The sequence below is a fragment of the Equus caballus genome, chromosome 19 (assembly GCF_041296265.1).
Source record: "Equus caballus isolate H_3958 breed thoroughbred chromosome 19, TB-T2T, whole genome shotgun sequence".
Taxonomy (NCBI): Eukaryota; Metazoa; Chordata; class Mammalia; order Perissodactyla; family Equidae; genus Equus; species Equus caballus.
In genome coordinates, this window is record NC_091702.1 from 6,367,141 (window position 1) to 6,380,762 (window position 13,622).

Here is a 13,622-nt window from a genome sequence, read left to right on the forward strand (position 1 = left end):
AAGAAGAAGAAGATGCCTCTGCTAGCCTGCTGATACATAGAGGATGGGAGACAGATGAAAGAAACTGGCAATCTCCAGCTTGGAGCTAAGCCCAGATGAGCCCACCCTAAATAAACTTACGTACAAACGCACAGATGAAAATGAATGATTCCCATTTCAGGATCCAGAATTTTGGGGTAGTTTGTTTCACAATATTATTTTGGCAACATTTGACCGATATAGAATGACACAGTGGGAATTGTAAGTTAGATTCAAGATATAGAGAGACTTTTATTTTGGATTTCATTTTTCTATAAGAAACTGTTCATTTTTGCATTTGTATACGCATTCACATGTTAGGGATAAACTAAACAAGAGCTTTAATTTACAATTTGATTTCAGTGTCAGTATTTAGAAGGCTCTATTACATGGTGACTTCAACATTGTTTCTGGTCTTGACCTTAAAGAAACAGACAGCCAATTATTTCTCCAGCCAAAATGGCTTCACCTGGGATCAGCAAAGAACTGCAATTTGGAGTGTGCAACTATGGCAAGCCACATGCAAGTCCTGAGCAACAAGGGGAGGAGAAACCCTCTTATAGAGGGGCAAAGAAAGTTGGGAGAGCTATTGTAAGCAAAAAGCCCATTGGAGGAGACTGGGAGATCAAAGCGTGGCGGCTTTTCATTGGCTGTGTTGTGACAGTCTCTCCTTGGCTATTACTGGGCAGGAAGAGGAAGTCTTCTTCCTGTTGGGCTCTGCAATGGTTAATACATGTGAGAGCTCTCCTTTCTGGCCTCTCAACTCTATTTTCAGTGAGGTTTCTGTTTATTGATTTTCACACTGCTATTGCTGATCGAGCATATTCTTGACTAATAACTGTGAAATCTTTTAGGTTACCTTCATTTCAAATTAGAATAAAACACCAATACCATGAGCAAAGCTTGTTGATAAAATTATTGCTAATAGCTGTATATTGACTTTCAGATATTGGTGAAATATTTGAGTCACACAAATGTTAAAGCTCATGAAACAAGCATGATGAAGTCCATGAGTGAGGTAGGAATTGCAAAAATTTAATACTTTTTTAACCCTTTATTTGTGACTATCACATAGCCTAATGTTACAGAATTACTGAATGTGGGGAAGAAAGAAGCCCATTTTCATTATCGTTCCTCAAAGACAAGACACTAGTTAAAAATGATAGTAAAAGCACATTTTCATGTAGTTACAATTTTTTTTCTGGGGATGAGACCTTTTAAGATCTACCTTAGCAATTGTATCTCAATAAAGCTGAAAAAAATTTTTGCCTTGTCACAAACTTGTACATGATGTTGAAAGAAAATGAAAAAGCAGCTAGTTATGGTGTTTCTGATATGATACATCATGAGGTATATTTGCTAAAATATTTACTCTAAATATAATTAATTCCTTAAACCTTGTTTCTAAATTATAGGAAATAAATGGAATTAAGAAGAAATCATTAAGTAAATCCAGAAGCAGGACAAGCTATAAGACAACTGTCATTCGTTCATAAGAAATTGCTGTCACAAAATAAAAAAGTTGAAGCAAGTTGAGAGTCGAAAAGTGACTAAGAAGATATAACAACCAAATTCAACGAGTGAAATTAAATTGTATCATATATCTAAAAATATTTATGAAGTCATTGCTGGAAAAACTCAGAGCATAAATATACTATCCAGGCATGAAGTGTCATGGAATCTATACGTGAATTACAAGTGATTTAAAATAAATAAAAGAGATACAGAGAAAAAGAGAGAGAGGATTTCAACAATATCCAAATAGTAAGTTTGAATTTCTACTCACACACAAAAAAACAAATACTGTACTTTGTAAATAATAACACAAACTAGGGACAAATTTTATTTTACAACCAGTCATAATCGATATGTTGCTGGAACCACTCGTTGACAGTCAAGGGGATTCTAATTTGCTGCTTGCTCTAAAGAGCCCTTAACATTTTATATCAGGAAAGGTGCATTATTCCATGTGTGTAAAATAAAAGGCATGTCTTCGTAGTTAAAAATTCAGAGATTATCTGTCTATTTTGAAAACGAACCACATCCTTCTTTGGCCACATTTCTTGATTCATATTGTAAGGATGAGTTTTAATCAGGCAGCAGGCGTATGAGAAACACTAGAAGTAAAAGATCTAATGAGGATAACAATCCAAACTCAATTCAGGAAATGTTCGGAAAGCATCTTCCCTGAGCTATGAGCCCTTTTACTTTGTGAGATTATTTGAATCAATCTACTTGACCACAAACAATGAAATCTTTCAAGTCCAAGTGTGGAAAAAAAGAGAAATCTTTGTCAAGTTCATTTACTATTAGAGAATTAGGACAAACAACCTGGTGGCAGCCACTTCAGAGCTGACCAAAATCTAATGTGGTTCTCCACACCCCTCTGGAGAAAGTGGGTATTATGTAGAATGTTGCCATCTTGTGCGTGCTATGAGATCCGGCAATGCTGAGAAATAATTTTCCTTTAAAAAATCTGACTAAAAACAACTTTCGTAATTTATATTTGATAATAAAAATTTTCCGCTTTTAGATTTAATTCTTAATCTCAGAAGCTTATTCTTTTTAGCAATGTTTGCCATTGATCTAGGCTTGGACGCGGAATTAATTTTAATATACACCCATTTCATTTGGTAAAAACGTATACTTGCAGCATCTCTAAATCATACAAATATAAAATTAATTATAAATATTAAATACATTATATTTAAATGCATATAACCATTTTTCAAACACCTTATTTACTTTTAAAGTTGTTGACATTTTACTTTTTCAAGTAAATTTTATCTAACTTTATCTTCTTCAAATATTCAAGTACGTCAAATAATTTTCTTATGCTAGCTTAATTTTACCTTGTTTTCCATTTCATTTTTAACATACTCAGTTTACCTGTATAAGTGTTCTAGTATTAGAAAGTCAAAGAAATTGGCAAGTTAGGATGCTTTCAAAGGGAAATTTAGTATTACTATCATCGATGGCAGTGATACTGTGAAGTATTAGAAATAACATACTAAATATTTGCAGATAGGGTGGCTATATACAATGAGTCTTGAGTGAAGTGTGATGCTTTAGTCATACACTTTATTGTACTTGCTCATCTCTCAGAGGTATTCACTAAAACTGGGGCGCTAACCATGTGAAGAAATGCGCATTCTCCGTGCTTTAGAATTTCATTCCCTGTGTACCAAGTACAAAAACCTGTAGTTTTCTCAAGAAACTTTACCTTCAAACTCTCTACATAAAAGAGCATTATGAATATTTTTATCAGCTGTATTTTAACATTAAGTAAATAACTCAAATAAAGATTGGCTTGGCGTGTAACCGGTTTTAAGTGTGTCTAGTGGAAATTAGAAAGGTCTTTTTCTTTAAATGATAGATTTGTGATCACTGACTTAGCCTCCGTATCTGTCACTGGTCTGTTCCGTCGTCTGTTTCCTCCTGAGTGAGACTGGGTAGGTTGTTGCTAGGAACTTAGTCTGCTGGGTCACCCAGTGTGTTAGTGAGCAAGAGGATGGAGGGTCTCTATGATCTTATTTCTGAAGCATCGATTGTGAGGCCTCCTCTTTCACTTCTCATTTACTTTACTTGATTGTTCTCTCTTTTCTTCTGTCAGGCGTTCTGTCTTCTAAGGGTTGGTCAATTTTATTTTTTCAAAAAATTGACTCCTCCTTTTGATCTTTTGTCTTTCTCCTCTATTTCCTTTCTTCTGTTCTCACCTTTGTGACTTCCATCCTTCTGTTAGCTTTGGATTCAGTTTTCCCTTTTCCTAGTTCTGTGTGTTCTCACTTAGGTTGTCAATTTGAGGTCCTTCTTCTTTAAGACATTACAAGTTGATCACTGCAAACTTCCCTCAGTATTATTTTTGCTGCATCCCATAATTTTGGTGTGTTTTTAATTCTTTTTGTTTGTCTTGAGCTATTTTTTAATTTCTCTCTTGATTTCCTCTTTGACCTAATGTCTGTGTAAGAGGCTGCTGTTTAATTTCCATCTCTCAGGAATGATGCAGGTTTCTTCCCGATATTGATTTCTAGTCTCACGCCATTGTGTTCAGGACAGATGCTTGGTATGATTTCAATCGTCTTAATTTTGTTAAGATTTGTTTTGTGACCTCAAACGTGATCCCTTCTGGAAAATACTCTGTGTGCTCTTGAGAAGAAGGTGTATTCTGCTGCTCTTCAATAAAATGTTCTTAGTATTTAATGTCATTTATTTCTACCATGTCCTTATTTTCCGTCTGGATGTTCTATCCATTGTTGAAAGTTGGGTCTTGAATTCTCCGACTTTCAACTTGTATAATCTAGTGTTCAGAATACATAAATATCTCTTAGAACTCAATAACAAAAGACAAATAAAACAATTAAAATAGGCAAATGGTTCAAATAGACATTTCTCCAGAAGATATGCAGATGGCCCATAAGCACAAGAGAGATGCTAGATGTCATTCATGATTAGGGAAACGGAAATTCAAACCACAATGTGCTACTGTTTCGAACTCAATGTGTAGGCTGTATTCAACATAAAGGAAAATCACAAGTGTTGGTAAAGATGAGGAAGAAGGGGAGCCCTCATACATCACTGGTGGGAACGTAAAATGATGCAGCCACTGTAGAGCACAGCTTTGCATTTCTTAACATCTTCAAGCAATCATTGCCTTTGAGTTGGACAGTCCATTGTGAGGCATCTCCAAAAGAACATGGAAAACATATGTTTGCAGGAAAACCTGTCCATGGACATTCAAAGCAGCATTATTCACAGTAGCCCAAAAATGAAATAAACCCAATTTTCCACCAAATTATGAACACATAAAGCAAATGTGGCATATTGATACTATGGGATATAACACAGCCCTAAAAAGGAAGAAAGCACTGCGACGTGCTAGGCCCTGGATGATCCTTAAAAAAGTGTGCTAATTGAAGTGGTACACAAAGCCACAGATTCTATGATTCCATTTGAATGAAATGCCCAGAATAGCAAATCTGCAGGGAGAGGAAACAGATAAGGTCTTTCTGTGGACTTGGGTTAGGGCAAAGCACAGAGACAGCGAGGCTGGGTTTCTTTGCAAGGTATTAAAACTGTTCTGGAATTAGATAGTAGTGATAGCCACACAACATTCTCATTGTCCTAAACCTCACTGACTTGTGTACTTTCAAGTACTTAAAATGGTGTATTTTATGTTGAGCAGATTTTCTTCAGTGAAAATTTGAAATTAGGGTAATTCATGCAGCTATTAGGGGTAAGGCACGGTGTAGCCCTGAGAGTAAACAGCTGATTAGGGTCTAGAGGCGAGTACGAAAATCACACAAGCAACAATCTGAGATCCAGTCCATAGTCATGGTCTCCACCTTGAAAAGACCAGCCATGAAAAGAGCTCAGTGGTCTTGGGGGCCCTGGGAATCTGTTCAGAGATCTCAGTAATACTGGGCAGTATTCTCACCTCTTGGACCCTCTGGTGTAGGTAGGTTTGAACTTGTCAGTTGTTGATGTACATGCAGGTGGTAGACCATGGGAGGGCCCCGACCCCTCCTTCCTTGGCCAGTAGAGATAGTCTGAGGCCAGGTGGTTTCCTAAAATCATTTGGCAGAGACTTAGGTGACTGTCCTACAAGGAGTAGAATAGAGTCTCATGGAGCTGCTGTCCGTGTTGGGTTGTTTGTCCACACTTGTGGGTGGCCTCAATTACCTGCTTTTCTGTGGCTACGGCCACTAACCTATGCCAGTCCAGTCATCCTAGTAGAACAGACATATCTCTTTGGGTCGGTGGTAGCCTGGCAGGGCAGGAAACTCAGGGACTTGTGGCCTGTGGGGTGCACCTCTAGGGGCAGGTCGGTGGAGACAATGATGTACTGCAGAACATCGCCTGGGGAAAGCTGGTCAGAGGATGTGGGGGAGAGCGGGGTACCAGGGAGCGCCTCGTGACGTGCGCCCACAGGAAGACCCGAAAGTAGATGTTCCTGCTATGAAATATTCACCGGCTCTTGGGGGTCAAACAAGTGATTGGTGCCCATCCACTGGCTCCCTGTGCTCTACGATTCCAGGTGATACAATCAAAGCGTGTGTGGGCCAAGAGCTGCTTGTGCCCGGGCACAGAATCACCAAGGTGGCCTCAAAGGCTCCCCCAAAATGACTCCTCAAAAAACAGCTGGGGCAGAAAATGTGTGGAGTATTTTGAAGGGAAGCTTGGGGCAAAGATGCTGTTCAATGGAGCTGGCTAAAATTGAGTTTCTCATCAGGGCAGGCACTTCAGCTGGGGTACCAGTGATTGGAGGCCGTGTGACAGGCCCACCAGTTTCTGAGTCCCGATGCTGGGCAGCCCGCTCAGCCCACTGGACTGATGAAGTGGTGCTTACGAAGCCTCTTGCTGGCCTTGTGGAAAGCAGGGCAGTGTGGTGGGAGAAGTCGTGACAGTGTCAGAGGGAGTCATGGCGGGGATTGCGGTGTGGAAGGGGGAGAACTGGAGGCAGGGGCAGTGGATGTGTGACCAACAATGGTCAGGAAGGGAAACCCGGGTGTACCTGGGGCCAGCAGGGGGCCAGCAGAGTCATGTGTCAAAACCAGACGGCGGGCCCCAAGAGGAGCCTCTTACGCTAAGCCCCACCTCACCAAACTGAGTCTTGACTTCATTAGATTTTCGACTCTCCCGGAAACAGAATCTTAAACCAGTGGATCAGGAATCCCCCAATCAGCACTAGGTAGGTATTCCACGTCATAGACTGCTGCTGTCCCCTGAGGAAAGTAACCTTGCAATAACCGAGCGATCTTCCCGCCTGCTGTGACTTCTTTTTCTTCTCCCTTTTGCCTTTCAAAGTCTTTCATTCTGTACAGCTCCTTGGAGCTGCTTTCTATCTGCTAGATTGGATGCCTCCGGATGCAGGAATTGGTGAATAAAGCAATGAAGTTCTTTAGACTTACACAGTTGTATTTTCTTTCTTAACAGCTTGGTGGCAGCAGCGGGATTCGAAGGAGACTTCTCATGGCTTCGGGGATGAGAAACCACAAGCATTGGTACCCATGAAGCCTTTGGATTCTCCGTCTTTTTTGCTGTCTCTGAGGGCTGTGGGTAAGTGTCTCGTGCATCTCAGCTCCACTCTCCCTGCATTGAGCTCCTGAGCTAAGTGACTTTCCAGGCGCAGGTTAACGGGCCAGTGTAGTCTGACAGGATGCTCTAGCAGAGCATCTGTCTCAGCCCTGGGTTCGTCCACAGTGCCAGTCAAAGTGGTAGCAGGCAGCTGGAGCTGGCAGATGGTTCCCTGAGACACTGAGTCTCTAGCCCTTGGTTAGTCCACAGTCCCAAATTTGGTGGGGTCCGCTGGTTCTGCCTGCAGTGCCGACTGTTAGGGTCTGCTGGTTCCGTGCGTAGTTCTGGCCAGGGGAGAGGGTGGCACAGACGTGTGCTACATCCACACCCAGTCCTTGAAAACTTCCCACATGCATTTGACACGCCTTTTTCTCTCCCTTGACTGGATGCAGATGTCGATGAGTTCTGAGGAAACGCTGAAGGCACAGTGTGGAGGAATTCTGGGACCCTGCGTGACTACTTGGAAGAGTGCTGTCCCCTCCACCTGAACAACCACCCGGCACTACCAGAAATGAGAGGCGTCCTGTGATCGTGGATTGGAAGCCTCCTTGTTGTTAAGATGTCAGCTTCCTCCAAAGAGATGAACCAATTAAATGCAGTCCTTATCAAAATCCCAAGGACATTTTGTGCTGAAAGACACCCATCCTAAAATTCATATGGAATCTCAAGTATGCCCAGATGTCTAAAATAGTCTTGAAAGGAAGTACTAAGTTGGAGGACTCTCTTTTTACTGATGTAAAACTTGCTGCAAACCTACAGTATCAAAACAGCATTGTAACGGCATAAAGACAGACACATAGAGCATCGGAACAGAATAGAGAGCCCAGAAATAAGGTGGCCAAGGTTGTTCAACGGGGAAAAGACAGTCTTTTCAACCAGTGGTTCCTGAAAAAGTGGATATTTTCATGCAAAATCTAAACTTGGATTCTGACCTCACACCAGATATAAAACTTAATTCTCAATGGATCAAGACCCAAATGTAAGAACTGAAACACTTTGAGGAAAACATGGGACAAAACGTTTCACAATAGGACTTGGCAATGATTTCATGGATATGACACTCAAGGCATGGGCAATAAAAAACAGAGTACACACACCAAAATTCATGAATATTAAAACCTTTTCTGCCTCTGAAGACAACCTCAACAGAGTAAAAACACAACCCATGCAGCATGGGAGCCCATATTTGCAAATGATCTATCTGACAAGGGCTGAATATCCAGAATAGACATAGAACTTCTCAACTCAACAACAAAAAAACAAACAACCCAAATCAAAAATGAGCAAAGTACTTGAATAGACTTTTCCTCCAAGAAGATACGCAAATGGTCAACAAGGATCTAAAAAGATGCTTAATGTGGCTAATCACTGGGGAAATGTAAGTCAAAATCTCAATGAGACACCACCTCACATCCATGTGACGGCACCCCCAAAAATCAGACAGTGAAGAAAGGCATGCTGGCAAAGATGTGGAGTTATTGGACCCACGTACACTGTGGCTGGAATGTAAAATGGTATAGCTGCTGTGGAAATCAGCATGGCATTTCATTAAAACAATTAAAAATAGAATCACTAAATGACCCAACAATTCTACTACAGGATATATACACCTCAGAGCTGAAAAGTTGGTCTGAAAGACATATTTGAACACCCATGTTCACGGCATCATTGTTCATGATCGCTGAAACGTGGAACAACCCAAGGATCCATCCAGGGATGAATGGAGAAGCAACATGGGCATGTATATATATACAATTGCATGTTATTCATCCTTAAAAACTAAGGATATTCTGAGATATGAGACAACATGGATGAACCTTTAGGAAATTATGCTAAATGAAAACCAGTCCCAAAAATACTGGCCTTGTGTGACCCCACTTATATGGCATTCCTGAAATGGTCAGATTCAGAGAGGCGGACAGCGGATGCTGTTGGCCAGGGGTGGGAGCAGGGGAAGGGGAGTGACTGATGAGTGGGGACAGAGCTTCAGTTCTGTGGGGTGACAAGAGTTCTGAAGATGGATTGTGGTGATGGCTGCACCACCGTACGACTGTGGCCAACACACTGAAGATGCGCGTAAGGAAGTTAATGTGCCTGATGGCGTGCACACAGAAAAATGGTCAGGACGGTAAGTTTTACATTATGTGCGTTTTAAGCCAATAAAAATAGATTTTCTGTTAAAAGTGCAAATACAAAGAAGTGAGCAGAGGATGATTTAGTGTTTCCATTCGTGCCCTTCCATTCTGACCGTGGTGTTTGTCTCAGCCCTTGTACCTGAGGCAACTTTGATCAGACAAATGTTTTCATTCTGGGCCTAAGAGAACCTTGAAATCAGAATTATACAGAACTCTGCAAAATTTTTGTGACCATGTATTTTTCAGAGAAAACATAGTAAGACATTTTTAATATTAAATTTAAGTTTGTTTTATATCAGTTTCAGGTCTACATCAGAATGATTCAATATGTGTGTATATTGTGAAATGATCACTATAAGAAGTCTGGTTGACGTCTATCATCAAGAGTTACAAATGTGTTTCTTGTGATGAGAACTTCTAAGATTTACGCTATTAGTGACTTTCAAAATGCAATATAGTAGTATTAATTCCTTGACTGCTATAAAATAAGCACCATAAAACAATTCCAGTGTATCCATTTTGTTATTAATTCACTGAATCTATTTTTTCTCAGAATCAATTAATTGTTATGCAAATGACTGAATTTCTTTTAATCTACCTCATAATGTACTGACTACAGGTTCTGACATTTTAAGTTTTGTTTAGGTGTTATTCTTTCTAGCAAGTAAACTTTCCTGAATCTTATCAGTCATATCAAAATATATTCGGATGTATTTCTTCTTCCATCGATATTTAGTCACTGATAAAGTTCACCGTGTGCCATTTTAACCATTATCAGTTTTGTGTGCTGAGGGTGATTTTACCCAGTAATAGACACCGTGTAGGTTCGAAGTCTCCTTGGAGGATAAGCAGTGGGGGGAGGTCAAAGCATGGAACTTGTTTCATTTGCAGAGGGTCCATTTTGACTTTGCTCTTACAAAACGTGTTCTTTGTCCATTTGGGAATCTGAGGCCCAGAAAGTTGGAGGGACTGACCCAGACCTCAGGAGGGGGTCAGAATCCAGAGAATCCGGCAGGGCTCTGGCTTCCTCGGCCAAGGCTCAACCCCTTCCCTTCGGGTTTTCTTTGGAAACAGGGACCTCATGGTCCTAGGGGAGCCCTGCCCACCCCGTCCATGGGGGGGCCATCTTCCTGTTCGCATCCAATCATGCACAGGCACACTCACACCGATTTCTCCTGTGTGGACCATGCAGGGACCCCAGGAAAGAGCAGACACCAGGGAAGTGACAAGAGGCCGAGGAGAAGGCAGTTGGAGGCAGCTCTGCCAAGAACAGTAGCATCCGTCCTCCTGGCTACATGACCAGAAGGCCTGAGACGGACCGAAGAATCCCTGAGGTTTCTAGGTGTGTACCTGTTCCAAGGGCATCCCTGACCCAGCCTGGAGGGCACAGGACTGGGGAGCTGGAGTCCACTTCTGTGGGCACCTGCTACTCTGAGGAGCCGTTCTCCTCTTGTGTAGACATTGGGTAGAGGAGAGAAGACCTTGGTGTCCTCCTGTGTAAAGTGGAGTGCGTCCAGCGGGTGACTCCCTGGGTTCCGTATGATGCTCACGAAGGGTCTGTGGCCCTTGGTTCTCCATCGATGACGCCCTGTGCTCTGAGCACCTGAGAAAATGCTTTCCCACCTGCAGGAGATCCTTTAGAACTGAGAGAGGTTTGGGGGTTCGGGTGGATGAGAACTTGGGATAAGGAAGAACATGCCAGAGCACTGTGAACTAAGGCCAGAGTCCAGGGACAAGACCAGTCCTTGTTGGACTCCCGAGGTCCTCAATTGGCTGGAGAGGAGAATCATTGCCTTGGTTGAGGTCAGGATGCCTCCTGAGAAAAAAGGACACCCAAGTGGAGGGACAGAAAGATGAGGGAGAGGGAGGCTCCTGAGGTTCCTCCCACGGCCTGGAAGCCTGCAGGTCCTGCTCCTTTACCCCTGGGACAGTGGGGAGCCTCTGCCTTGAGGACACCCAAAGAGACTTCCTGTGTGGTGGCTTCTGCCAGGGCTGCAGTGCTGGTGCTGGCCACCAGGGGGCAGGCAGCCTCCAGCGTCAGTGGTGCCCAATGAGGTTGGGTTTTCACTGTTGTCACTTCTATTGGGATGTAATTGCCACACAGCACTGCCTAAGTTAACACTGCTGTGTGGTACATTTCAAAATTGCTAAGAACCAAGAAGCTAAACTTCTCATCACAAGCAAACACTTACTTTTCTGTTTTCGGTGACGGATGTTAAGTGAACTGGTGGTGTCATTGCGCAGGCTGTGTGCATCCAGTCCCTGTGCTGACTTCTTAAACTTACACGGTGCCCACTCAGCCTGCCTCAGCTGCTGGAGCAGCGAATAGCCGTGCAGAGGCCTTTCCGGCTGTGCCCCGCCTCAGAGAGAACTCACTCCTCCTGGTACTAGCGCTCCTCTACACAGTCTGACTTGGTGAAGAGCAGGAGGAGGGGACACGGGTTTCACAATTCTTCACTCAGCGACTGTGCACCGAGCGCTCACCCTGTGCCAGGTGCTCAGGTGGGTGTAAGTGCAGGGCTGACAGTGACTGAGTGGTCCCTGCCAGTCAGGAGCTCACACTCTGGAGGGGACAAGGACAAAAGCATGAAAGCAAAGACATGAGAGGGGAAAGAGCCAGCGCTGAGGGGACATTCAGGGGCCTGTGAGGGAGGGCCGGGGGTAACCGGGTAGGGGTCTGAAAGGCCTCACTGGGGCGACATTTCCTGGGACCAGAATGACAAGAGGGAGCCAGCCCTGCACAAGTCTGGGAGCGGCGTGTCAGGGAGAAGGCACCCCTGCTGTAGACACTCATGGGCAGAAGGGGGTTTGGCCAGAGGATGTGAGAAAGGTGGCCAGTGTGGCTGGAGGGAGCCTGGGGGGAGAGAGGAGGCGGCGGAGGGCAGGGCCAGATCCTGGGGCCTGAAATCACGGTTCCAGTGCCTTGCATCTGTAAACGGCAAATGCCTCATATATCACAATTTTTGTGGTGGAGGAATCAGACATAGATTAGCTTGGTTCTTCTGCTCAAGATGCCTCAAGGCCGCGGCCGCGGCCTCAAGTGATGCTCGACTGGCAGAGAATTTCCTCTCAGGTTCACTCAAAGGAGTCGAGGTGCACTTTAGACTCAGAGCATGGGTTCCTTTCTGTCTGTTGGCCTGGGCGCTGCCTCGGTTCTCTCCCATGTGGGCCTCTGTGTATGGCAGCTCAAAACGTGTGTGCTTGATTCCACAGCTCAGGGACAGGAGAGCGAGAGAGACACGGGAAAGAGAGAGAGACGGAACTTAAGAGAGGGAATAAGAAAGAAGTGAGAGACTTTCTGTGTTTAAAATTTAGACATGACACTCGTCCACATTGGCTGTGTTCTATTGGCGAGAGCCAGTCACTAAGCACTCAGTGGTCACACAGGAATCTGTGAGGGATGTGTGTACCACGGGTGGGGATCTCTGGGAGCCACGGTGAAGGCTGCCCACCTCACAGATCAAGATGAGGCTCTTGGGTCTCTTTCTAAACAGAAGAGGAAACAATGGAGAGGTTTGAATCCAGAGGATGACAGTGTCTGGATTTCATTCATCAACCCTCTCCTTGTGCTGACATTGAAATGAGGCCAAGAGAGGAAGTGCCTGTTGCAATAGCGCATTGCTGAACCCAGGCCTGGTTTGAGTGGTGTTCATGCTGCATCCCTTCTCGTAATTCTTCCATCTCTTTGTTTGTGCATTACTTGCACTTGACACCACCTCACAGGTGGTATGGATATTATTTCATATACACCTGATGATGTCCCTAGCAAGTAGATTCTAGGCGGATTCCCCTTGGGCAGGTTTGGAGACTGGGGAGGCCCTGAGAGGCACAATGAGTTTTCCAGGACAGAGAACTGGTAAGATAAAGGAGGTCTGAATTCTGCTCTGCCTCCTCAAAGCTGGGACCCTCATCACATTCCCAGGGAGCTGTGGCGGGGGCTGTGGAAGCTCCTCATGTAGAGTTAAGAAGAAGACATGGGGGTGGTTTGGGTAGGTCCGAGTACAGGAAGCAGCCCAGGTAATGGAATCTTGAAAAAGTGACCTCACTTCCTTGGCGATAGACCCCAACAGATTTAGAACTCTGGTAACCAGGCAGTTAATTCTAGAGACAGACCCCTAGCCAGTTCATCTGACTGGAGACACTTCGGAGTACAACATGTTTACTTGTTGTGTACCAGTTTTCAGAGGCTCTAGGCTCAGGAAAGCCCAGAGTGTGAGACTGTTGTGTTGTTGTGGACATCGGATCAAGCCTCATGGCCAATTTGGCAGGAGGTACCCAAAGGTAATGTGGGGCAGCCCAGGGCAGCCCACTGTAGGGCAGGACACAACTCGGATCCCACCTGAGCAGCCCCATAGCCCTTGCACCTTGTGTGAGGGTTTGTGTGTGAGTGTCGGT

At 43.9% G+C, this 13,622-nt stretch overlaps 1 protein-coding gene across 1 annotated transcript in view; it reads left to right on the forward strand.

The window, feature by feature from the left end:
• LOC111772182 (ral guanine nucleotide dissociation stimulator-like) overlaps positions 1 to 13,622 on the forward strand; it is a 45,818-nt gene that overhangs the window by 22,370 nt on the left and 9,826 nt on the right. The window contains exons 4-8 of the mRNA XM_070243066.1: positions 965 to 1,036; positions 1,434 to 6,706; positions 6,952 to 7,074; positions 7,485 to 9,220; positions 10,420 to 13,508. Coding sequence (XP_070099167.1) covers positions 13,383 to 13,508 — 126 coding nt within the window. The 5' untranslated portion in view covers positions 965 to 1,036; positions 1,434 to 6,706; positions 6,952 to 7,074; positions 7,485 to 9,220; positions 10,420 to 13,382. The remainder of the gene's footprint in view (positions 1 to 964; positions 1,037 to 1,433; positions 6,707 to 6,951; positions 7,075 to 7,484; positions 9,221 to 10,419; positions 13,509 to 13,622) is intronic.